The sequence below is a fragment of the Hyperolius riggenbachi genome, chromosome 8 (genome assembly GCF_040937935.1).
Source record: "Hyperolius riggenbachi isolate aHypRig1 chromosome 8, aHypRig1.pri, whole genome shotgun sequence".
NCBI lineage: Eukaryota > Metazoa > Chordata > Amphibia > Anura > Hyperoliidae > Hyperolius > Hyperolius riggenbachi.
The window spans coordinates 129,792,497-129,815,933 of record NC_090653.1 but is presented as its reverse complement, the minus strand read 5'-3'; the positions used below and the strand labels follow the sequence as shown (position 1 = coordinate 129,815,933).

The 23,437-nt window shown below is 46.6% G+C and overlaps 1 protein-coding gene across 3 annotated transcripts in view; it reads right to left on the bottom strand.

Annotated features, from left to right (window-relative positions):
- LOC137529111 (uncharacterized) overlaps positions 1 to 23,437 on the bottom strand; it is a 109,880-nt gene that overhangs the window by 70,631 nt on the left and 15,812 nt on the right. For 2 of the 3 annotated variants that reach the window (XM_068251089.1, XM_068251090.1), the window contains one exon: positions 1,060 to 1,117. Coding sequence is in view for 1 of the 3 variants with exons in the window: in XM_068251087.1 (XP_068107188.1) it covers positions 1,060 to 1,117; positions 17,921 to 18,115 (253 nt within the window). In the remaining 2 variants the exon portion in view is untranslated. Of the gene's footprint in view, positions 1 to 1,059; positions 1,118 to 17,920; positions 18,187 to 23,437 lie in introns of those variants that run through there. The other variant, XM_068251087.1, reaches the window with a different exon arrangement.

Genomic DNA, 23,437 nt, shown 5'->3' with positions numbered 1-23,437 from the left:
AGGGAGGTGCATGCCAGCTGTAGAGGTGAGTGAGAACGCTTCACTGCGATATACTCTGCATGGGGCCCCTGGGTCAGCAGCCTTATCCAGGAAAACCCCTGGGGGAGCGGCTGTAATTGATTTTTTTATAATTTCATGCTGCCCAGTAATCAATATTCTGTAGTTTGCCCACTCCTACACTGAATGAGCAGCCACTGAAACCTAACTGTGGGTGTTTCACCGCCCTCAAAACACTGTAAATGTAAACTGAATTTAATGGGCCCATCCACCCCACCTGCAAGGTAAGATGCAGCATTGTTAAAAAGACTATGTAACAAAATGTTCATCCTTATTTCTTCTATCCTATAAGTTCCTATACCTGTTCTAATGTGCTCTGTTTAACTGCAGCCTTTCCTACTTACACAGTGGCTGTATTATCTCTGTTATATGATCTAATATTCTCTCCTCTGTCGGCTCTGTCGGGCTGAGGCAGTCAGGCTGGAATGTGCTGTGCTGCTTTTGATTGGATAGAAGCTATACACACCCTCTCCAGGCCCCCTGCACACTCTGTATGACTTACACACTGAGCTCCTCTCAGAGTATCACTTGCTATGTCTTTTGTTTGTAAACACTGCATAAAAATGGCAATTACAAGCCAGGATTGCAGCAGGGAGAGGCAGAAAAAGCACAGAGGGGCCCAGGAGAACATAATGAATAGAATGGTATGCTTTTTATTGTAAGAATTTTAGAGTACAGATTCTCTTTAAGGGCGGAATAAAATAAAAAAAATGGTGTTTTCAGAATCAGAGAGTGGTTATTGCTTTCAAATGGACATTTTTTTCAAATGATGGCCCATGGAAGAGGAATTGTATAAAATTGCTTATAAAACCACCTAGCAAATCATCTGTGTGGTGGTGTGTGGTGATGAAGGCAGTAAAATGGCCACATCCTCACAGCCATCAGTGTGAACCAGGGAATAATAGCCATTTATGACAGGTTTTGTTTTATTTACAAATATTACACAATTTATCACCACTCCCCGCAATCTATTTTCAATATATTCAATGTATAATACGGTACCTTTTTCCAGGGCTTTTTCCACAGAGTCAGGTACAGAGCTGTCTACCGTATCTTCATTCTGACACAGAAAAAATGACATATATTGTACTAAAAAAATATTTTCTGAAATACAGATTTTTTTGTTGTTGTGATTTTAGAAAGCTGACATCAGTAGTTCTAGGCAAAGGCACTGTGTCTAATGTGAAACTCCAGTTAGGGAATTAGTACAGTTTTCAATGTGGTCAAACTGAAACAGAAAAGCCTATTTGTAATAGATGTTGTTGTGGTCAATAGATCCCGCTGTTGCAGTTCTGAAATCACTGTATAAATGTCCTGCACTAATTCCTGTGTGGATGCTGTCAGAAGATGTTTGTCAGAAAAGAAGACAGGAAAGCCCCCTCTTATTATATTTAAATACTTCCAGTATAAATGAAAGAGCCTGTCATGCTAGGCTCTGTCTTAATGTTGCAGGATTGGGGGTGATGGTTTGGCTCTCAGGTTAACTACTTACCTGATCAAGCGTAATGACTGGAACCCACTAGCGCGTTTTTTTTTTTTTTTTTTAGCGTTTAGAGAGCACTTTCAATCGCTAGCGTTTTCCCTAAATGCTCTGCCAATGTAAATGGATGGGACAGATTCCACTAGAGTGATTACGATTAAGGAAATCGCAATCGCAGGACATGCAGCATTTTGGGAGCATTTCCATTCTAATGAATTGTATAGGAGCAGGGAAATCGCTCCCAAAATCGCTTGCAAAATGTTATCACAAATTGCTAGTGATTGCGATAGGGCTTTGCGCTTTCTAGTGGGTTCCAGGCCTGACACAGGTCATCTGTGTCAGGCCTGGAACCCACTAGCGTCCTCCTCAGCAATGCATTCGCGGAAATGTTTCTAAATTCTTCTGAAGCTCTTTCAAAGCCTCTGCCTGCGTTGCTGCGGCCCGCACCCAGCTCAACAGCCACAAATTAGGCCGCAGCAACACAAATGGTGGCCAGAGCCTCCACAGAAATTTGAACAAAAACTGCCATGGTAGCATTTCCGAGGGGGGCGGAGCGATTACCGTACCTGTATGAATGAATAACGGCTGATAACGTAAGCAAATAAACCTGAGGATCCCACCCCCCACCCCAGTCCTGCTTCATTAAGAACTGAGCCTGGCATGACAGGGTCTGTCTTTTATAATCAAGTACTCTTTAATACTGGTTTTGTTGTAGTATCTACTTTGAATTTGTTTATACTGTTTAATATCCTACTGAACAGCACTTAGGCTAGGTTCACACTGCAAGTGGAATCTGACAGATTGTGCTTTGTGTTAGGGCTGGTTCACACTGGCCGCTTTTGCAGCACTTTGCCGATTGCTGGCGATCAGCAAAGTGCTGCTGCTAATGTACCCTATGGATATATTCTCATTGAGGCGTTTGCAATCAATCGCAAACGCGATGCATGCAGTGCTTTGGGTACGATCGCGTTGTTATTCTTGTTCTATTGAACGGGAATCACAAGCATAAATCGCTGTAAAAACATTAATTTATTTACACGATTAGTCTTCCGAATGTGAACTAGCCCTTAGTGTGCTTTGTGCAGAGTGTGCTTTGTGTTAGTGTGCTTTGTGCAGAGTGTGCTTTGTGCAGAGTGTGCTTTGTGCAGAGTGTGCTTTGTGTTAGTGTGCTTTGTGCAGAGTGTGCTTTGTGTTAGTGTGCTTTGTGCAGAGTGTGCTTTGTGTTAGTGTGCTTTGTGCAGAGTGTGCTTTGTGTAAGTGTGCTTTGTGCAGAGTGTGCTTTGTGCAGAGTGTGCTTTGTGCAGAGTGTGCTTTGTGTTAGTGTGCTTTGTGCAGAGTGTGCTTTGTGTTAGTGTGCTTTGCGCAGAGTGTGCTTTGCGCAGAGTGTGCTTTGTGCAGAGTGTGATTTGTGTTTATGTGCTTCATGCAGAGTGTGCTTTGTGTAAGTGTGCTTTGTGCAGAGTGTGCTTTGTGTAAGTGTGCTTTGTGCAGAGTGTGCTTTGTGTTGAGTGTGCTTTGTGTTAGTGTGCTTTGTGCAGAGTGTGCTTTGTGCAGAGTGTGCTTTGTGCAGAGTGTGCTTTGTGCAGAGTGTGATTTGTGTTTATGTGCTTCATGCAGAGTGTGCTTAGTGTAAGTAGTCGTTACACTATGCACATAGTGTGAACTTAACTCAAGGCTCATTAATGCTGGCTTGGAGCTAAGATGGACATTAGTGCAAATGCTACACTGTCACCAAAGAAGTTAGTTTCGGCGGATGAAAAGCTACCATGTATACACAGCTCATTATCCTGTAAGTAGGAAAGTGTTAGGTAATAAAAACCATGGGGGGTTCTTCTCAGGACTCCAGCCTCCCTTTTTGTTGCATGCTGCATGAATATATCTGTATTTTCTATAACAGAAAGTACAGAGCGCCTTCTTCTAAAAACAGAAGAGAAACTAAAAACAATTGTAACCCTCTAAAAGAGGGTCATAAGATTCTGCTAATTTATTTCTATGTGGGTAATGACTTTAGCTTCTAAGGCAAAATTTCGCCTTAAATGTTAGCCTAGTGGAACCAAAATGGCGCATGAGAGAGGTGCCGAGATGGTCGCATAGAACAAAGTACACAGAGCAGTGGAACTTTCCAGAAGCCCCACACGGCCTGTCAGACACTACAGCGCAGGCACGGAGGGGCAGGGCAGGAGAGACTTAGCCGGATGGAACTGGCTGTAGCCAGCCAGAGCGCGCCAGAGAGTGAGGCAGAGTGGAGCACGGAGAGAAGTCAGGAGGCGGCGGTAGGAAGCGGGAGAGGAGGCAACAAGAGATAGGCTGCAGCAGTCACCCCGGAGGATAAGAGGGGACCGGCAGCTACGCAGAGACTACAGCAGAGCAAGTAAGGACATCAGCAGCAGGCCAGACAGTGACCGGAGGCCAGAGGCGGCAGGCACAGACCAAATACGAGCTAACCTGGAAAGACAGAGACTCCGGCAGTACAGATGAGTATAAGCCTGAGGGCTAACTACAAGCCACAGTGTTGTGTTCAGATAGAAGCCAGTGTTCAGTGGAGGTTTCTGAGATAGAGAAATAGCAATCCAGATTACTGAAGAGGCCTATGCTGTTCAAAAGTATATATGTTTTCTTCAGTTGATGTGTTCTACAATATTGCTAAGAGACTGACACGGGAAGTGAACCAAAGTGTGGTTTATGCATGTTACTCGAGTACATGGTCTTAAAGAGAGAGGAGATAAATACTGCCGTGAGAGTAAAGAGAACCTGTCAGTATTGAAGAAGATAAGTGAAGGAGGAGGAGTTGCATTGCGTCTTGTGATACTAAAGTGTGCTACAGTGAGGAGTGAACTGACATCTGACCAAGATACAGAGTCAACTTACTTGAAATACATGTTTTGCAACATCACTAAATCAGAGCTTATTCAGCCTAAAAATCAAAGTGCACAAATAGAGAGTTATATTGTGGGAGAGTGATCTTGGTGGCATAGCTGGGTGCATTGGTCACTTTTGCACTTTGTTTTGTTTACTTTTATTTTCCTAACCCTTATTGATTATTTGATTTATATTTTATTTTGTTTGTTATTTTGGGAGGAGGCCCTATCCAGACAGGTGGTGCTAAGTGTAAAGTGGGTTTGTTGGGATATTACCAAGGGTAAGGAGTCTAAGAGATCTTCTGAGCAAAGTGAACATTCTTTTGTATCAACCAACGAACTGTGGAACTGTTCAGTGCCATCTTCAGATCTGTCACGAGTCCCCCAAGGTTTTGCTGAGCAATATAGCTTGGACTTGGTTGCAAGGGACTGAGAACTGTTTAGGAACTAAATTGCTCAGTAGACCATTCCCTTCCCCAGCCCTATTCCCCAATAATGGTACTGTGATGTAAACATGCTGTAAAGTGGTTGATTATTGTACAAGAAGACCTTTGTAGCTCAACTTTCATATATAATGTTACGGATTCATTGCAACTATTAGTGACCACTGTTAGGTCACAAATAAATCTTTGATAATTTCATCTGAGTCGGTGTCTGGTGGATTCCTCTCAGCCGGAGCCCAGTGCTAACGGATAAATCGGGTTACATAATGTTTTTTTGAAAAACTCAGTTTGCCTTGTTACAAGCAATGTCACACTGTAACGATTGGTGTCAGCACACAGAGAGAATCTGATTATTGATGATCTTCAGAATCATCAACAATACAGATGTATACCTGATTATGGATGATCTGCAGAATCACCAATAATACAAGTATGACTAACCTCTGGACACCTATGGAAGTGTAAGTGTTTGGTGTAACTGTAGGCCATCTCCCGTGAGGCGGGAGACACAGGCAGCTCGGCCAGTGACCAGGTGGGCCTCGGCTGGGGCAGGTGGGCCTCGGCTGTGCAGGGACTATCTCCTTGAGAGAGGGGATAGAGAGAACCTGGCAACCAGTGATACTTGTTGATCTGATATGAGACAGTACTGCAGCCAGGGGACTCCAGAGGAGTAGAGGCCACTGGCTGCTAGCAGGCCGGACTCTCTGAGGAGCAGGAGTCCAAGTAGCTAACTGACACTTGGTGGAATAATGTCACAGCTAGGACAGACAGACTGAACACTCAAGGGATGAGTGACAGCCTGGAGGGTCGGCAGGCCAGGTCGGCAACACACGAGCAGATAAAGTACAGAGACAGAAGGCTGATTCGGTAACCAGGTACAGGCAGGGTTTGGCAACAGGTAGGCAGATATGCAGAGGTACCAAATCAAAAAGCGAGAGAGAGGTCGACAGAGCAAATGGTCTTAACAGATATAAAGCACAATCCTAGTCTAAGGTGTGCGGTCCTTGGTCTCAACACTCAGGAACTAGTCTAACGAATAACTCAGCAATGACATAGTAATCCTACGATTGGGTGTGAGGTCCTTGGTCTCAACACCCCGGAACTGGTCTAAAGTATAACACAGAAATGACACAGTGATCCTAAGCTTGGGTGTGAGGTCCTTGGTCTCAACACCCCGGAACTGGTCTAAAGTATAACACAGAAATGACACAGTGATCCTAAGCTTGGGTGTGAGGTCCTTGGTCTCAACACCCCGAAACTGGTCTAAGGTATAACAAGAGCGTAATCTGGCTAAGTGTGAATTCCCAGGTCCACCTGGTTCTAACACACTGTGGGATCTGACTGAGTGCTCACACATAAGTATTCACAACGGCAGACAACCAGAGACTGACCAGCAAGATCTATATATACTGCAGCGCTCCTCAGTGCCGTCCTGCGCCACTCAGCCAATCAGTAACTGCGCTGGGATCAGCTGATCGACCTGATCAGCTGATCCCTCTCCTACTGGCATAAAGGACCTGCCTTCTAGCGTGCGCGCGCGTAGCTCTCCATCTGTGTGCACTACAAGGCCCAGGCAAACCAGACGCATGCTGCTGAGCAGAAACCGCAAGTCTGAACGCAGAGACAGCCGCCCCGCTGTCAGACCGCGCGGCGGCATCTCCGCAATTCATTAAACACACGTACCAGGATTAACAACAGTCCCCCATCTTCTATAATATTTCCTATGTTTGTTTAGCGCTTTTCTCCTGTCTGACTCAGAGTGCTTGCGAGGCAGCCACTAGAACGCAATCAGTAAGGAGTAGCAGTGTTAGGGAGTCTCACCCAAAGACCTCCTTACTGAATAGGTGCTGGTTTACTGAATAGGAAGAGTCAAGATCTGAACCCAAGTCTCCTGTGTCAGAGACAGAGCCCGGTTCACACTTGCTATGACATCGGATCTCACATTAACGACAAGATCCATTGACACATTTCCACATAACTGTTGGATCTTCTCTGGTAATTGGAATGCAAAGTCCTCTCCTGCACAATTTTTCCAAACACAGCATCCGCTGCAGATGCCAACGGAAACAGTAAGAGCATATGGGAATGGATAGTGCTTATTCTCACTAGGCAGTTTACCGTATAAATTCCTACATTTACTTCCGTTTTTCCATCACGTTCTGCCTTATTCTGTCACCTTCTGTATTGCAGCTGCCACTCAGGTCCACCACTGCCGCTGGGCATAAACAGCGCAGTGCCGATTGAACCCCATCAAATACCACTGGGGCTACTCATTAGATTGAAACCGACCAATGGGACTCCTTCTCAGTGGACCAATGATTCCTATTAGTCTGTTTCAATGTTTCAATCCAGTGGGATCCCTAGCAGTTGATTATGCTTTTTGTGGGGCTCTAATTGGTGTTTCGTTTTTTATCCCTAAGTAGCGGTGGTAGCAGCGGACTGGATACACAACAGCATAGCTCTCAAAAATCTCTGTCCCTCTTTCTCCCTCATTTGTCCACCTTTCAGGAATGAGGTATAGATCTGTGAAAATATATGTATTTTTCTGCTGAAAAATGTTTTTAATTGGCTCCAAGCTTTATTCCTATCCTTTAAATTGATATATTTCTTACTTTCATATATAAAAATGAAGGAAAACTAATGATGATAGCGCAGACCAGTGTGGTTTGAATGATAAAACAACATCTATTGATTCTGAATTCGTTGTGATTTGCATTGTGTAGGGTGTGGTGGGGGCGTGGTTAAGAGGTGTGATGGGCACATTTAAAATGGCCCTTTTTCTTATCTCAAAAAGTTGGGAGTTATGACAACAGTGTGTAGTGAGTACAAGGCAAGGGGCACAGTGATGGGCTTGGTGTATCTGCACACAATATGCTGTGAATGCACTGTTGTGCATGTGTCGTAGTGTGGTCCGAGTCCTAGTTGTGGACCACAAGCCATAACTATGCATTGATGTTCCGGTTGCCCGGAAAAAAAACCCACCATAAACAGCAGTCTCCAGCACTAGTACTGATCCTCCTGGCTACATAAAGACCAGGGGTGATGCAGCATGTGTCAATGCGCCAACGCAGATCGCCCGTGTATTGATATGGGAGACTGTAGTTCCCACCGCGAGGCACAGGAAGAAATGGTACTGGTGCTGCAAGTGTTACAAAAAAAACCTGTTGTAAGGCCAGATCCACACTATAAGCACTTTTCTGAGCGCTTTGTGATTAATTAGCGCTTTTTAAAAACTTCTCCTATTCACTTTCATTAAAGGGAACCAGAGAGGAACTCTCTTTAAAAACAGAAAAAGCTTTTATACATACCTGGGGCTTCTTCCAGCCCCATACGCACGGATCGCTCCCACGCCACCGTCCACTGCTTCCTGTATCGGCGGTACCGGGTCCCGTCACTTCCGGGGGACGCGGCCAATTGTCCGCATGAGCAGGGGCTCCCTCCATACCCTTACGCGTGCGGCTGCTCAGTATGCAGCTGCACGCGTAAGTGTATGCTGGGAGCCCCTGTGATGCGGACAATTGGCCGCGTCCTGCCGCCGACTGGCCGAAACTACGGGACCCGGTACCGCCGGATATAGGAAGCGGAGGACGACGGCGTGGGAGCGTTCCGTGCGTATGGGGCTGGAGGAAGCCCCAGGTATGTATAATAGCTTTTTTTCTGGGGCCTCTGGTTCCCTTTAAAGTTGCGGTAAAAATCGAGACGATTTCTTGTGTGCGCTATCGCGGTGATTTATTTTTTACTGCGCTTTTAATGAAAGTGAATGGGAGAAATTCTAAAAAGCGCTCAGAAAGTGCTAATCAATCACAAAGCGCTCAGAAAAGCACCTATAGTGTGGATCTGGCCTTACCCGTGAGTATTGTGTCTTTTTTTTCAAGAACTACTGAACACCAATGCTTGGGGGCTTTGCCAAAATGTTATATGGGGGACACTATGCAAAACTATTATTTAAAGGAGTGGTGGGGCGGCGATCTGCCTGACTGAATGGGCCTATTTTTTTCTAGTACTCTACGTATTATGGGGGGGGGGGGGTATGCCTGTTTTGGGGGCACTCTGCCTTTTATGGAGGATCTACCTAACTTATTTGTGGGAACTTTGCCTAAAATTTTTGGGGTGCATTCTGCATTATTGATTTGTATTCACTCTGCATATAGGTTATTGGGGGCACCCTGCATATTGTTTGGGGAGCACTCTGCATATAGTTATTTAGGGTGTACTCTAACTATGTTCAGTGGGGGACACTCTGTCTAATTATAATGTGTGGGGTGCCTAATCATATTGTTTGGGGAGAAGAGGCAATCTGCTTAATTATGTTTTTTCTTTTTGGACATAGTCTGTGATTTCATATTTGCTGGACTAAGCCTAAGACTAAGCTGGACTATCTGCCGGTTAAGCCTGGTACACATATCCACTTTCGACTGGCCAATCATTGTGGCACCTCCATGTGGTATAAGAGCTTACCCACTCAATCTGGTCATAGTATTCAAAATCTGTTGGCTCTCATTCTACAGATAGTAAAATTAACCAATCATTGGAAAATCAAAATTGAAGGTGTGTACCAGGCTTTACTATTGTGTGGTGACCATTGGAATTTTCCTGTCATTTGCTAATATGTACATGTCTCTGATATCCAACTTCTAGTTACATTGTGGTACTTTTAAAGAGACACTGAAGCGAAAAAAAAATGATGATAATATGATTTGTATGTGTAGTACAGCTAAGAAAAAAAACATTAAGATCAGATACATCAGTCTAATTGTTTCCAGTACAGGAAGAGTTGAGAAACTCCAGTTGTTATCTCTATGCAAAAAAGCTATTAAGCTCTCCGACCAACTTAAGGTAGCCATACACTAGTCGATTTGCCATTAGATCGACCAACTGACAGATCCCCATCTGATCGAATCTGATCAGAGAGGGATCGTATGGCTGCCTTTACTGCAAACAGATTGTGAATCGATTTCAGCATGAAACCGATCACAATCTGTTGAGCTGCTCCTGCCGCCTGTCCCCCCCCCCCCCCCCAGTATACATTACCTGAAGCTGGCTCCGGGGCCTCTTCTCCACGCTGAACGGCATCCCAGCATCCCGCACCGCATCCCAGCGTACACTGTGTCACTCCGTGACCAGGAAGTTCAAATAGAGCGCCCTCTATTTGAACTTCCTGGTCACTGGAGTGACACAGGAAGGTAATGTACGCTGGGATGAAAGCAGGAACAGAGCGGTGCAGCGCGGAGAAGATGCCCGGGAGCCAGCGTCAGGTAATGTAAACCTGTATCGGATCGGCCGCCGCTAGCGACGCGCTCCCTACCTGCGGGCGATCGACGGTAATTACCCGCACGGCGCGATCGACGGACCGATCCGATTTCGGGAGGAAATCGGATCGGCGGGTGCGTTTAGCGCGAACGATTGGCAGCAGATTCGATCCCAGTGATCGAATCTGCTGTCGAAATGGCGGCAAATCGGGCCAGTGTATGGCCAGCTTTAGTCGTGGAGAGGGCTGTTATCTGACTTTTATTATCTCAACTGTAATTGAACTGTTTACTTTTCCTCTGCTAGAGGAGAGTTCATTACTTCACAGACTGCTCTGAAAGACTCATTTTGAATGCTGAGTGTTGTGTAATCTGCACATATTATAGAGTGATGCAATGTTAGAAAAAACACTATATACCTGAAAATAAAAATATGAGAATATTTTCTTTGCTGCTAATCTTCTAGTAATTATTCATAGTACACAACCAATTCATTATATCATATATATTTTTTCGCTTCAGTGTCTCTTTAAGTGAACCTGTTATTTATCCAACACACAATCTGTTGTGACCACTCCCCCATGTCACTACATCATTGGCCACCACATAATTTTTCTTTCTAGCTGCACTCTGTAGAGTACATTTTGACTACATATATTACAGTATATGATACATGGTTTACTTAAAGGAAACCTGAGATGAACAGGTACCTTTAAAATAAGCATACCCCCTGAAAGTGTACTTTCAACCATCAACTATGAAGGGCAAGGGAAGTAAGGAAGAGGTGATAGCTGGGCTAGCCAGCACGCTTGCAGTGCACTTGGGCAGGGGTTTGTAGGTTCATGGAGGGCGAAATCAAGGGTGCCAGGACATCTGTGACTATGGGCTCCTGTGATATAAATCAGGGCCTGAGTCTGTCACTAATTTACAGATTTTAAAGGCTGTATCACAGGCCCCCTAGTGGCCGGACCACACAATGCCTTCCAATCGGTTTCAGCACACAGACCATCCAATCTCGTGGACGCAATCGTTTTGCGGAAATCGCTGGAATTCGGCTGCAGACAGACCAGAAGGAGGCGTGCGAACTATAAAACACAAAATACTAGGCTGCCACCATCTCTTTCTAACTGGGGGAAGAGAAGCCCGCTCTGACTGATTCTAAGACCTGTAAATAAAAACTGTTTAATAACAACACTGGCTAATAACAACACTTCTCGGTAGAGAATCTTCAGAAAGCTAGGATTCATTCTGTGTGGCTGAATAGTAGGTGCAGCTGAACAAACAAATTACTTCTATAGAAGTCTTTTATTTTAAATGTAATATAAATAATTAATATATACAGAAAATCTTTAAAATCAACAAGTAACGAGACAAGTAAGCCAGTATAAAAAAAAGAGGGAAGAAAATATGGATACTTAAGTTCCAGGTGAAAGATGTCCTTTCTGGGAAAAAACAAGTCCATTTCCTTTGTTTCAGTTCAGGGGACTCGGTGTCAAAGTCCAAACCAGATGATTGCCAGCATATCCTCAAGCTGACAATATGTATTCCTGGATGATGTTCAAAAAAAAAATGGAGGACCTACCGTAGGTCTTGGGTCCTCTCCCTGGTTATACTCCTGACACAGTAAGGAGGAGTGAAGGCGGGGACCACACACCTCTTGGAACCTGAGATGAGCTAGCCCCTTCTCATGGAGACAGAATATATACCTAAATCATGATAGGTGTGCTATCTCCAAAATCGTACAGGTTATGTTAAATCCAATAACATTTTTAGGTTGGTCAGCATTTATCGATAACATTGATATCAAACTTGAGGGGTCAGACCCCTGGGGTATTAAAGGGTTACTTTAAACCGATCTTACCCCAGTCCTGAGAGTCTGATTGGTCAGGAAACCTCTCAGAACCACCGCCACACGGAATCCCACAACTTGTGCAGATTTGATGGGCCTAGGGGCTTGCTATGCCTTGAATTATGAAAAAAATGTGAAGAAAATATGAATATTGGGGATTCCTGGGTCAAGGTAGGTCAGCTGCTTCCAGGCAGATCTTGATAAGATCTGTGCCTGTTGCTGCTCTGGTCGAAGGTGTCAAAGCTGGAGCCCGCTTGTCTCTCTTAGACAAACAGAAGCCAGATTTAAGGCAGCAGGGGCAGTGTTCTTCCAGGACCCGATTTATGGGGGTCCTTAACACAGCTGGGTGCCTGGTAAACTTCTCTGAGAAGGTTTCCTGCCATTTGGTGAAAGGAAAACAAGTTGTCTTTTGAAAGAAAAAATGTCATTCTGATCACTGCAATGAACTGTGCAATCTAACCAGGAAGCGATCAGAAAACCAACTGCGTGGATCTTCCCAAATCGCCTGCGTTTCTCACGGCTCTTCAGTGACAGGCTGCATAATAGTAAAGCATTAAAGCCAATGGGTACCGCTAATAAAAAAAAAAAGTCAGATACACACCTAAGGAGAGGGAAGGCTCGGTCCTAATGAGCCTTCCCTCTCCTCTCCCGGTGCCCTCGGTGCTGCGCTGGCTCCCCCGTTCGCGTCCGCCGCTGCAGGGACTTTGAAGGTCTTCGGGAGCACTCGGGCTTCCGAAGACGGGCCGCTCCATACTACGTACGCGCGAGCGCGTCATAGAGGGCGCTCGCGCATGCGTAGTATGGAGCGGCCGCGTCCTCGGGAGCCCGAGTGCTCCCGAAGGCTTCCGAAAGCTCCCTTCGGCATGCGGAAGTGGCAGTATTTGACCGAACTGGTCGAATACTGCCACGGGGGATCCTGCGCGGGGTCGGGCACCGGGAGAGGAGAGGGAAGGCTCATTAGGACCGAGCTTTCCCTCTCCTTAGGTGAGTATCTGACTTTTTCTTTTTTGAAACGGTAAACATTCACTTTAATCTCTCTAGCAATTATGGAAGAGAATGTATATGTTTGAGCTCTGTGTGGCTACCTACTGCTGTGCACATTTGTATCAGTAATTCACTTGGACAGAGCATGTCTGTATAGCCGGTCATACACACTAAGGCCTACACTTGCAATTAAGTGGCAAATGCATCAGTGAAAACGGATCTGAACACCAGTCGATCTAATCCACTTTCACTCTGTTACCACTTCGTTTCCGTACAGCTGCTTCAGTTCTATTTCCCCACATCCCGACCCCCACCCCCAAAGTGTATTTTTCTGTTTAGAACGGTCCATTTCTACACTAGCGTAAAAAAACATTCTGTTTTCTCATTGCCCCCCAATAGAGCGCTTCTGCTTTCGTTTCAAGTCCACTGGGCTCAGCGGTCCGGAAAAATTGCTGCAGAAGGAAAGTTGCGGTTCATTCAGCGGATCGTGCAGAACAGATCCGTTCAAACAGACAGATGTGAACGGATCCATAGATTAACATTGGATCCACAGCATTCACTACGATTTGTTCCGTTTTAAACAGCGGATGGACCGTTTTTTAACGCCAGTGTGAATCCCCCTCTAATCTGAATCTGATCACAGAGGGAGCAAGTCCCCCCGTACACTGCACAAAGGTTTCCAATAGAATTTACCATGAAATCTATTGAACTGAAGCATTGCACTGTTCAATACAGTGCAACACTATGAGCCATCCATCTAGCGCCACTCCTCTGCCGCGTCCTATTGGCCAACATTTTCCGTCTGGTTTGATCATAATTTTTGTAGACTTTTGCTGCAAATTGATAGAAATTACGATCTATGTGACTCATTGCGCTATAGATTGGCAAAAGCTTTTTTAATGTAGAATATCACACAGCACTGAAAAGTAAATGTTTTTTAAAGTAAAGATCACACAGCACTAAAAGTAAAAGTTCACAGTGCATGCGGTGCAATGCGCGTCAACGGGGTACGCAAATCCTGCTCTGCGTTTATACAAATACATGCATTGACGCACTCAATGTCAGACTATGGTAGCGCTGGCACGTTTGAATATTTGCATTGCGTCGCACTACAGTATGGGCATTGCACATATGCAAATCTGTTTTTAAAAAGGCGGAGCTTTATACTCTTAAATGTGTGACACAAATGACGCACATCTATGATGACATTTTGATTTTTATGGCTCCCTTACATCGCATACCACCGCAACCACATTACTTGCTACTTTGCATTGCGTTTTATTCGTGTTGTGTAGCAACACAATGCGCTTCTCCGCTGTGAACCTAGCGTAAGGCTAGGTTTACAGTGCTCAGTTGCACTGCAGAAAAATTCCACAAGTCAACTTACTGAGTACATTTGAAATCGGCGCCGGTAGACTTGGGCGCAGGATACAGCGGTATATGGCTGATCCTGCTTCTGCACAAGTCCGGGCCGTTTTAATTACTATTCCCCCTCCAGGCCGTCATGGATAGTGGGGGAATGAAATAATTCGGCTTCCAGCGATTGCTGGAGGCCGAATTATTGTGTTTTTTTAAGCAACCTCGGCTCCGTATTCTGACGGAGCCGACGTTACTCACTGAGCGCTGCAATAGGAGTGATTCCTATTGTAGTCTATGGAGGCGCCGGCTGCGCCCAAATCTAGCAGCGCTGAAAAGCACTGCTCCGAACTTACTGCCCATGCAATGCTATGGGACTGTTCACAGTAACTGACCGCGTTATTCTAATTTGCTGCATGCAGGCCTTGCATTAAAGAGGAACTCAGTGAAAATAATGTAGTAAAAAAAGTGCTTCATTTTTTACCATAATTATGTATAAATGATTTAGTCAGTGTTTGCTCATTGTAAAATCTTTCCTCTCCCCGATTTACATTCTAACATTTATTACATGGTGACATTTTTACCGTGGGCAGGTTATGTAGCTGCTCCTAGCTGTTTTGGCTGTTAGAGACAGCTGTTAACAGCTAATTCCTGTCTGTGAACATTGTTACATTGTGGCAGTTTGCCCAGAGTACCGCGGTACTCAGAGCTTCTTGTGGGAGGGGTTTCAGCACAAAATCAGTCATACAGCACCCCCTGATGGTCTGTTTGTGAAAAACATTATTTTTCTCATGTAATAGGGGGTATCAGCTACTGATTGGGATAAAGTTCAATTCTAGGTTGGAGTTTTTCTTTAAAGTCTGTGTCCAGTATCCATTGAAGTTGACACACATTTTAACTTGTGCGTTATGCAACTGACCACTGTGAATCCAGCCTAAAGCTGGATTCAGTGGTGTGTTGCATAGTGAAGACGTTAAAATGTGCCTGCATGCAGCAAGAGGGAAGTTTAACAGTGAATTTTACTGAACTAAAGTAAAACCAGTCTGTCCTGAAATGTTTTTCTCGATAAGGGCCGGTTCAGGCAGATGGCTCCCGGCAGCCCATTTCGTCACAACCGCCACCACACAGAAAAGCAAGTGACATTGTTTGCTGTCATGTTTAGAGCCTTAGAGTATAGAATATAACCGTGAATGCCACCAACTCCAGAACCTGCATGCAGAGACTCGAAAAACTCCATTGACCGCAGGGCTTGACCAATCGACTGCAAATGACATGAGATGAACACTCCCATTCATCTCAAAACCATGTGGTGGATACCTAGCAGTAAGGCTCGGTCCACACTCGTCCTTTTTGCAGAACGCAATCCACGGATCTGGTTTTGAAAAAAACAGAATGCAAGCGGATCCGTTTGTCAAAATGCATAACCACCACCTGCTATTTCCAGCTCAAAAATATATTCCGTATCCGTCCCTTCCTCACACAAGAGGCCACCAAAATGCTTGTACATGCCTTAAAGGACTTACGAGGCCAAAATGGCTAAAAAAGCCAAGTACCTGCAAGATGTTAAAATGCACGGAGGACGCGGTCCGCGCCCTCCGTGCAGCTCCGCCGGGTCCCCTTCCTGACCCGGCGGAGCGTGGTTCGGGGGGTTGGCCTTAGAGCTGCGCAGCCGCACTCGCGGCCAGGCGGACTGCGCAGCCGCGGCCAGAGGAAGCGGCCATATTGGGAGCGGCACGAGAGCCCGACTCGGCCTGTGGGGTCGCGATCGGCACGGGGGGCGATCTCAGGAAGGGGACCCGGCGGAACTGCACGGAGGGCGCTGACGGCGTCCTCCGTGCATTTAAACATCTTGCAGGTACTTGGCTTTTTTAGCCATTTTGGCCTCGTAAGTCCTTTAATCATCTCCCGCCTAGACTACTGCAACACCCTGCTCTGTGGTCTACCAAAAAACAGGCTAGCACCTCTCCAATCCAATCCCTTCTAAATTCAGCGGCCCGCCTCATTCACCTTTCCACACGCTCTTCCGATGCAGCCCCACTGTGCCGTTCTCTCCACTGGTTACCCATTACCCAGAGGATCCAGTTCAAACTCCTGACTCTAACATACAAAGCCCTCCATGAGTTGTCTCCTCCATACATCTCCTCACTAATCTCAAGATATTGTCTCTCCCGCAACCTTCGCTCCTCCCAAGAAATTCTCCTGGCCTCTAAGCTGATCACCTCCTCTCATGCTCGCATCCAGGACTTTACACGAACATCATCCCTTATCTGGAACTCTCTTCCACAGCCTGTACGTCATGCTCCAAACCTGGATATCTTCAAACGCACTCTTAAAACACACCTTTTCAGACAAGCTTATAACATTCTATAGCCCTTATTTACTTATCTGTCACAATGTAATCAGAGGCAAAGGGTCACTGCCTCATCCACCCTCCACCCCCTTACCTAGTGTGTCCCCCACTACCCATTAGAGTGTAAGCTCACAAGGACAGGGTCATCCTCCTAATGTTTACTGTTTTTGTAACAATATTTGTGCTGCTTGGAACTCTGCTGTACATTTGTTAGTTGAATCTATGTTCCCCTTGTCATCTTATTGTGCTTTGTAAAGCGCAGCGGAATATATTGGCGCTATATAAATAAATAAAAAATAATAATAATAAAATGCTGTCCTTTTACAGCATACATTTCCAAACCGTGTCCCCAGCCCTGGCTGTGGGTGGGGTGGGGTGGGGGCCGCCGAGTTGGAGGGAGTAGCAGCCAGGATGGGGAGCAGTGGGCACAGCGGTCGGCCCCCTCCCTCCCACCCCTGGGTCCCCCGTCCCCGCTCCCCCTCTAGCTATGTCCGCTATAGCAAAAGTAATAATGAGCGAGCGAGCGAGCAAGCGGGTGTAGAGGGAGATCCGTTTTTGCATTGCTTTTCACTACCCCTCCGTGTATCCGGGGTCCGTAAAAACCCTGCAAATCTGGACTCTCCGTTCAGTTTTTCAAACCGGATCCATTTTTAAATTGTGTGAAGACGGACGCTATTTTTAACATTGGTATCCGTGGCTCCGGTTTTGGTCCGGGCCAAAAAACGGAGCCACGGATACGTTTCATATACAAGTGTGAACTGACCCAAACGGCCAAGTATAAATATCGGCAGTCAGCCCACAATGAGCTTATGCTAACCCTCTGTTCCGCTAGCGCGCCGTGAATGCAACTCGTCTGTCGAACCAGGAAAATCGCTCCCTCCCCAAACTTGCAGTCTGTTTGACGAATGGGGATGAACGGATTGGTTCCAATGGAGCAATGTGAACGGATCCTATTGATTACATAGGATCTGTTCATATCCATTAGGCTGTGTTCTGTTACGGTCCGATTAAACGGACCACTTTTATTGCCAGTGTGAACCTGTGTGGTACACCAGCCCTTATTCTTATCAGCTGTCTTTTGAAAAGTGTGTCTTTACCAGCCTGCTAAACCAGTTCAAAGTTGTTACAAGCCCAATAATAACAGGCAAAGCAATTGTATGATGTAACGTTCACGTCAAAATGTATGAGCACCCAGGAGCTAATTAAGTCTAACACGTCATTATAAAGTGTGAATACACTTGAATGATCTCCCATGACGTTCATAAATCACTTATGCTATCTAGTTGATTTTACATACCTGTGTTTTGTTACTGTATGATGAGTTGCTGCTTGAGTTAGGATGCACAGACGTCTTCTCACATTGCTCAGTGATTTCCTTCTGCTGCGTGTTCATTATGAAGCCAATAATAAAGTTCTTGCAGACAAGTGTAACACGGGAAACCCAGTCCAATCCTCCAACAAGCGACTGCTTCACAACTTCAAGGATAAACATCACTCTACCAGCTCAGTTACCAACTTTCCATACGGTAAAAATAGTCCAAAGCTGCTCAGCAGCAAACTATCCAGCCACTGAGAGAATTGCTTTCGTTTCCCTAAACTGCTGTGTCATTTACCGGCAGGTGGCGCCACAGACACGTCTTCCACATGCTGAGGTTATCTAGCTTCTAAAAGCTGACAGGCATGACTGAACATTGTTATGGAACTTTACATACTGTGCAATAGAAGTAAATGGTAAACAAAACCCTTGTATGCACTCCCTAAAGAAAGAAGTCAAAACGAAATCTTGCTGTAAACTTTGGATATAACCTCTTAAAGAGAACCTTACACAAGTAAAATTACTTAAAATAAACACACAATGTACCTGCACATCAATATTACATACAGGGCAGAGGCAAGAGATGCTCCAGCCTCAGGGGGCGCAGTGTAGGAGGGGAAGCACAACTCACTCCAACTCACAATTCCCCTATTGCGTTTGAAGCAGAGAAATAAGAAAAGCTATTCAAATCCAGACTGAAAAGCCACCTGTTTAGCCTGGCATTTCCAGACTTATGAAATTTTTCCTCTGTACCACGATGGTCGGAGCCATGCTTATGCACTTTGAGTCCCATGGGAGAAAAGCGCTTTACAAATGTTATTTTTTTGTTGCTGTTGTTATACATGGCGGTGACTGCAAGCCAGATAACTAAATATTAACCACTTGCCGACCGTGCACTCATAACGCGCGTCGGCAAAGTGGTAGCTGCAGGACCAGCGACGCAGATCTGCATCGCCGGCTGCAGGCTAATTAATCAGGAAACAGCCGCTCGCGCGAGCGGCTGCTTCCTGTCAATTCACGGTGGGAGGCTCCGTGAATAGCCTATGGGCCGCCGATCGCGGCTCGCAGGCTAAATGTAAACACAAGCGGAAATAATCCACTTTGTTTACATTTGTACAACGCTGCTAACAGTATCAGCATTGTACTAGATCAGCGATCCCCGGCCAATCAGCTGCCGGGGATCGCTGTCACATTACAGGCAGGAGCCTGTTAGAGGCTGCACAGGACAGATCCGTTCCTGTGCAGCCTCCGATCTCCGGGGAAGGGAGGGAGGAGAGGGAGAGGGGGAATCCTGCGGTGGAGGGGGCTTTGAGGTGCCCCCCCCCCCGCCAGCTACACGCAGGCAGGAGCGATCAGACCCCCCCAGCACATCATCCCCCTAGTGGGGAAAAAAGGGGGGCGATCTGGTCGCTCTGCCTGGTGTTTGATCTGTGCTGGGGGCTGTAGAGCCCACCCAGCACAGATCAGCGAAATCAGCGCTGGTCGTTAAGGGGGGGTAAAGGCTGGGTCATCAAGTGGTTAAGGTTCATTACGGGTAGGAGGCGCCTGGTCCGGGTAAGTTCTTTCAAAATGTAGTACTATATATTGATATATATCTTTTATGATTCTATAGTTATAGTTATAGTTCAAATAAAAAAGCGTAATTAGCTTTTTGGCGCCCGGATACTAAGATACCAGATACTACAGGCACTTATTTTATAGACCTGAGGAAGCGGCTGCGGGCCGCGAAACGCGTTGTCAAATGCACAATAAAAATCGATCTATTTAAATTGAGCTTCCACTCGTTTATGTCCCACCACACACCACCAAGGTAGGACAAGCTAATTACGCTTTTTATTTGAACTATAACTATAACTATAGAATCATAAAAGATATATATCAATATATAGTACTACATTTTGAAAGAACTTACCCGGACCGGGCGCCTCCTACCCGTAATGAATCTGCTGTAGCCCCTTATATCTAAGGGAGATTTCAGTCGAGGGCCCACCCGACTGATATAAATCTTTTTTCGGAGCAGCAACTGTCCGGAAAGTTAAAGGCCGAGTGGGGACGGTATTCTTCCCACCTGCGATCACGAGTGGTTGCCTCTACCGCAACCTAATTTTGTGAGTATATTTTCAAGTGTTTTTAACTTACACCAATTTAATAACGATATTGCACCAGATTGGGCTCCCGGACTTCTCTGTGCTTTTTCCTCTCTACCACTGTACAAGTGGTTAAGGTGTTGGGGGCCCTGGGGCAGCTCTTACTCTAATAGCAACCAGTGTGTGATGGCTGGGATGGGGGGGAGGGGGGCACAGGTGTCCGAGCTTGGGTGCTGGAGGACCTTGTCCCTTCTCTGGTTGCATACTTACCCCGCCGTCAGTTCCTCTCAGAAGCTCACCATTTTCTTCTAAAGGTGGCCACTAACGATCCAATTGCTAGCGAAAAATCATTTGAGTGATCAGAAATTCTGATCGGATTGGTTGTAAATAATCTCAGTTGATGGGCACAATCGATTACGAACAATTATAAAAACAGTTGTCTGACTGGATTTTTGTCGAACTAAAATTTGGGTTTTTACGTTGGTTGTGATAGATAGGAAGCAAAGATTGGTTCATTGATGGTGTAGTGAACAATTTCGCTTCTGATTAGAATTATTTGATCACTGCAAGGATTTTTTGCTAGAAATTGGACTGTAAAGCTGGCCATACACTGGCCCGATTTGCCGCCGTTTCGACAGCAGATTCGATCACTGGGATCGAATCTGCTGCCAATCGTTCGCGCTACACGCCGAATTTCGATCCATTTCGTCCGATCCAGTCGATCGCTCCGTGCGGAAAATTAACGTCGATCGCCCGCGGGTAGGGAGCGCGTCGCTAGCGGCGTTCGAGTATCCGACGACCGACGCAATAGAGCCGCATACACTACCTGCTCCGCCGGCACGACTACCCCTGGTCACCGCTGCTCCGTGTCCGCGCTGGTCTCCGGCATGCTTCAGTTCCTCCTGCCCGGCAGGAAGTTTAAACAGTAGAGGGCGCTCTACTGTTTAAACTTCCTGCCGGGCAGGAAGAAGTAAAGCATGCTGGACCTGGAGACCAGAGCGGAGACAGAGCAGCGGAGACCTGGGGACTGGAGTCGCACCGGCGAGCAGGTAATGTATGCGGGCGGAGCAGGTAATGTATGCGGGCGGGCGGGCGGGCGGGGGGAGCGGCGGCAGCACCACCACAACAGATTGTGAACGGTTTCAGGCTGAAATCGGTTCACAATCTGTTTGCTGTAAAGGTAGCCATACGATCCCTCTCTGATCAGATTCGATCAGAGAGGGATCTATCTGTTGGTCGAATCTGATGGCAAATCGACCAGTGTATGGCTACCTTTAGTGGCCACCTTAACACTGATCCTTTCCAGTTCTGACAAGATTTAGTCAGAACTGAAATATATCGGTTGCTATCAGTTATATATCAGTTCCTGTAAGATATGTATCAGTTCAGGGGCGTAGGAATAGGCCCTGCAGCCCCTGCGCCCGCGGGGGGGCCCGGCCCCCCCCCTGGGGCCCGCTCGGGGCCGTTTTGTGGGTGCTGGAGGGGTGGCAGCATGAGGGGAAAGCCTTGCCCACAGTCGGCGGGGAGAGGGGTAGTTCCCCCCTCTCCCTCACCTCGGGGCTCTCCCCTCTGCGCTCCCCTCCAGCTCGTAAGTGTCTGTGGGGCTGTGGTGGGCAGCGAGCGGCGGGCAGATACATACCTGCTTCCGTGCGTTCCATCGGAGACTTCTCCCTCTAGCGGCTGACGTCACTTCCGGAAGTGACGTCAGCCGCTAGAGGGAGAAGTCTCCGATGGAACGCACGGAAGCAGGTATGTATCTGCCCGCCGCTCGCTGCCCACCACAGCCCCACAGACACTTACGAGCTGGAGGGGAGCGCAGAGGGGAGAGCCCCGAGGTGAGGGAGAGGGGGGAACTACCCCTCTCCCCGCCGACTGTGGGCAAGGCTTTCCCCTCATGCTGCCACCCCTCCAGCACCCACAAAACGGCCGCGAGCGGGCCCCGGGGGGGGGGGGGGGGCCCGCTCAGAAAATCTGCAGGGGGGCCCGGTGGGGCCTAGTTACGCCCCTGTATCAGTTAATGTCATTTATAGCTGAAAAGTCAATTGATGTGTAGCATAATGTCCATGTTTCCCTGTGGCTTAAAGAGAACCTGTACTGAGTAAAATTATTTAAAATAAACACATGAGGTAACTTCAAATGAACATTACATAGTTACCTTGCCATCAGTTCCTCTCAGAAGCTCACCATTTTCTTCTTACAGTGATCCCTTCCAGTTCTGACAACATTTTGTCAGGACTGAAATATATCAGTTGCTGTCAGTTATATATCAGCTGCTGTCAGTTACAGCTGAGAGGAGAACTGATGTGTCCATGTTTCCCTATGGCTCAAGTGGGCGATGTTACAGTTTAACAGTGTGCTGACCAGGAAGCTGTTATGGAGTAATAGCCATTTTCAAAATGGAGGACGGAGATTTCCATTGATCACAGTGGACAAACAGGACGCAGGAGAGGACAAATAGATTGAGGAGTAGACTACACAGGAGGTAAGTATGACTTGTGTATGTTTATTTTGACTTTTAAAGTTCAGTACAGGTTTTCTTTAAAGAGGAACTAAAGTGAACATTTTAGTGTTGGCAGGTGATGTAGCTGCTGCATGGTTTTTGGCAGTTGGAAACAGCTGTAACAGCTATTTTCCACAATGCAACAAGGTTCACAGACAGGAAACTGCCCAAAAAAAGTACGTACTTTTCTTGTGGGAGGGGTTTCTTGTGGGAGGGGTTTCACCACAATATCAGTCATATAGCGCCCCCTGATGGTCTGTTTGTGAAAAGGAATAGATTTCTCATGTAAAAGGGGGTATCAGCTACTGATTGGGATATGTAATGGATTGCGGAGATGCCGCCACGCGGTCTGGCAGCGGGGCGGCTGTCTCCGCGTTCAGACCGGCGGTTTCTGCATAGCAGCATGCGTGTGGTTTGTCTGAGCCTTCTAGTGCACACAGATGGAGAGCTACGCGCGCGCGCGCGCTGGGAGGCAGGACCTTTATGCCAGTAGGAGAGGGATCAGCTGATCAGGTTGATCAGCTGATCCCAGTGCAGGCTTTGATTGGCTGTATAGAGCTGGGTGGCGCTGAGGAGCGCTTCACTATATATAGATCTCGCTGGTCAGTCTCAAGTTGTCTGCCGTTGCGAATACATACGTGTGAGCACTCAGACCATAGTCAGATCCCACAGTGTGTTAGAACCAGGCGGACCTGGGAATTCACACTTAGCCAGATTATGCTGTGTTATACTTTAAACCAGTTCCGGGGTGTTGTGACCAAGGACCTCACACCCAAGCTTAGGATTACTGTGTCATTGCTGTGTTATACTTTAGACCAGTTCCGGGGTGTTGTGACCAAGGACCTCACACCCAAGTTTAGGATTACTGTGTCATTGCTGTGTTATACTTTAGACTAGTTCCTGGGTGTCGAG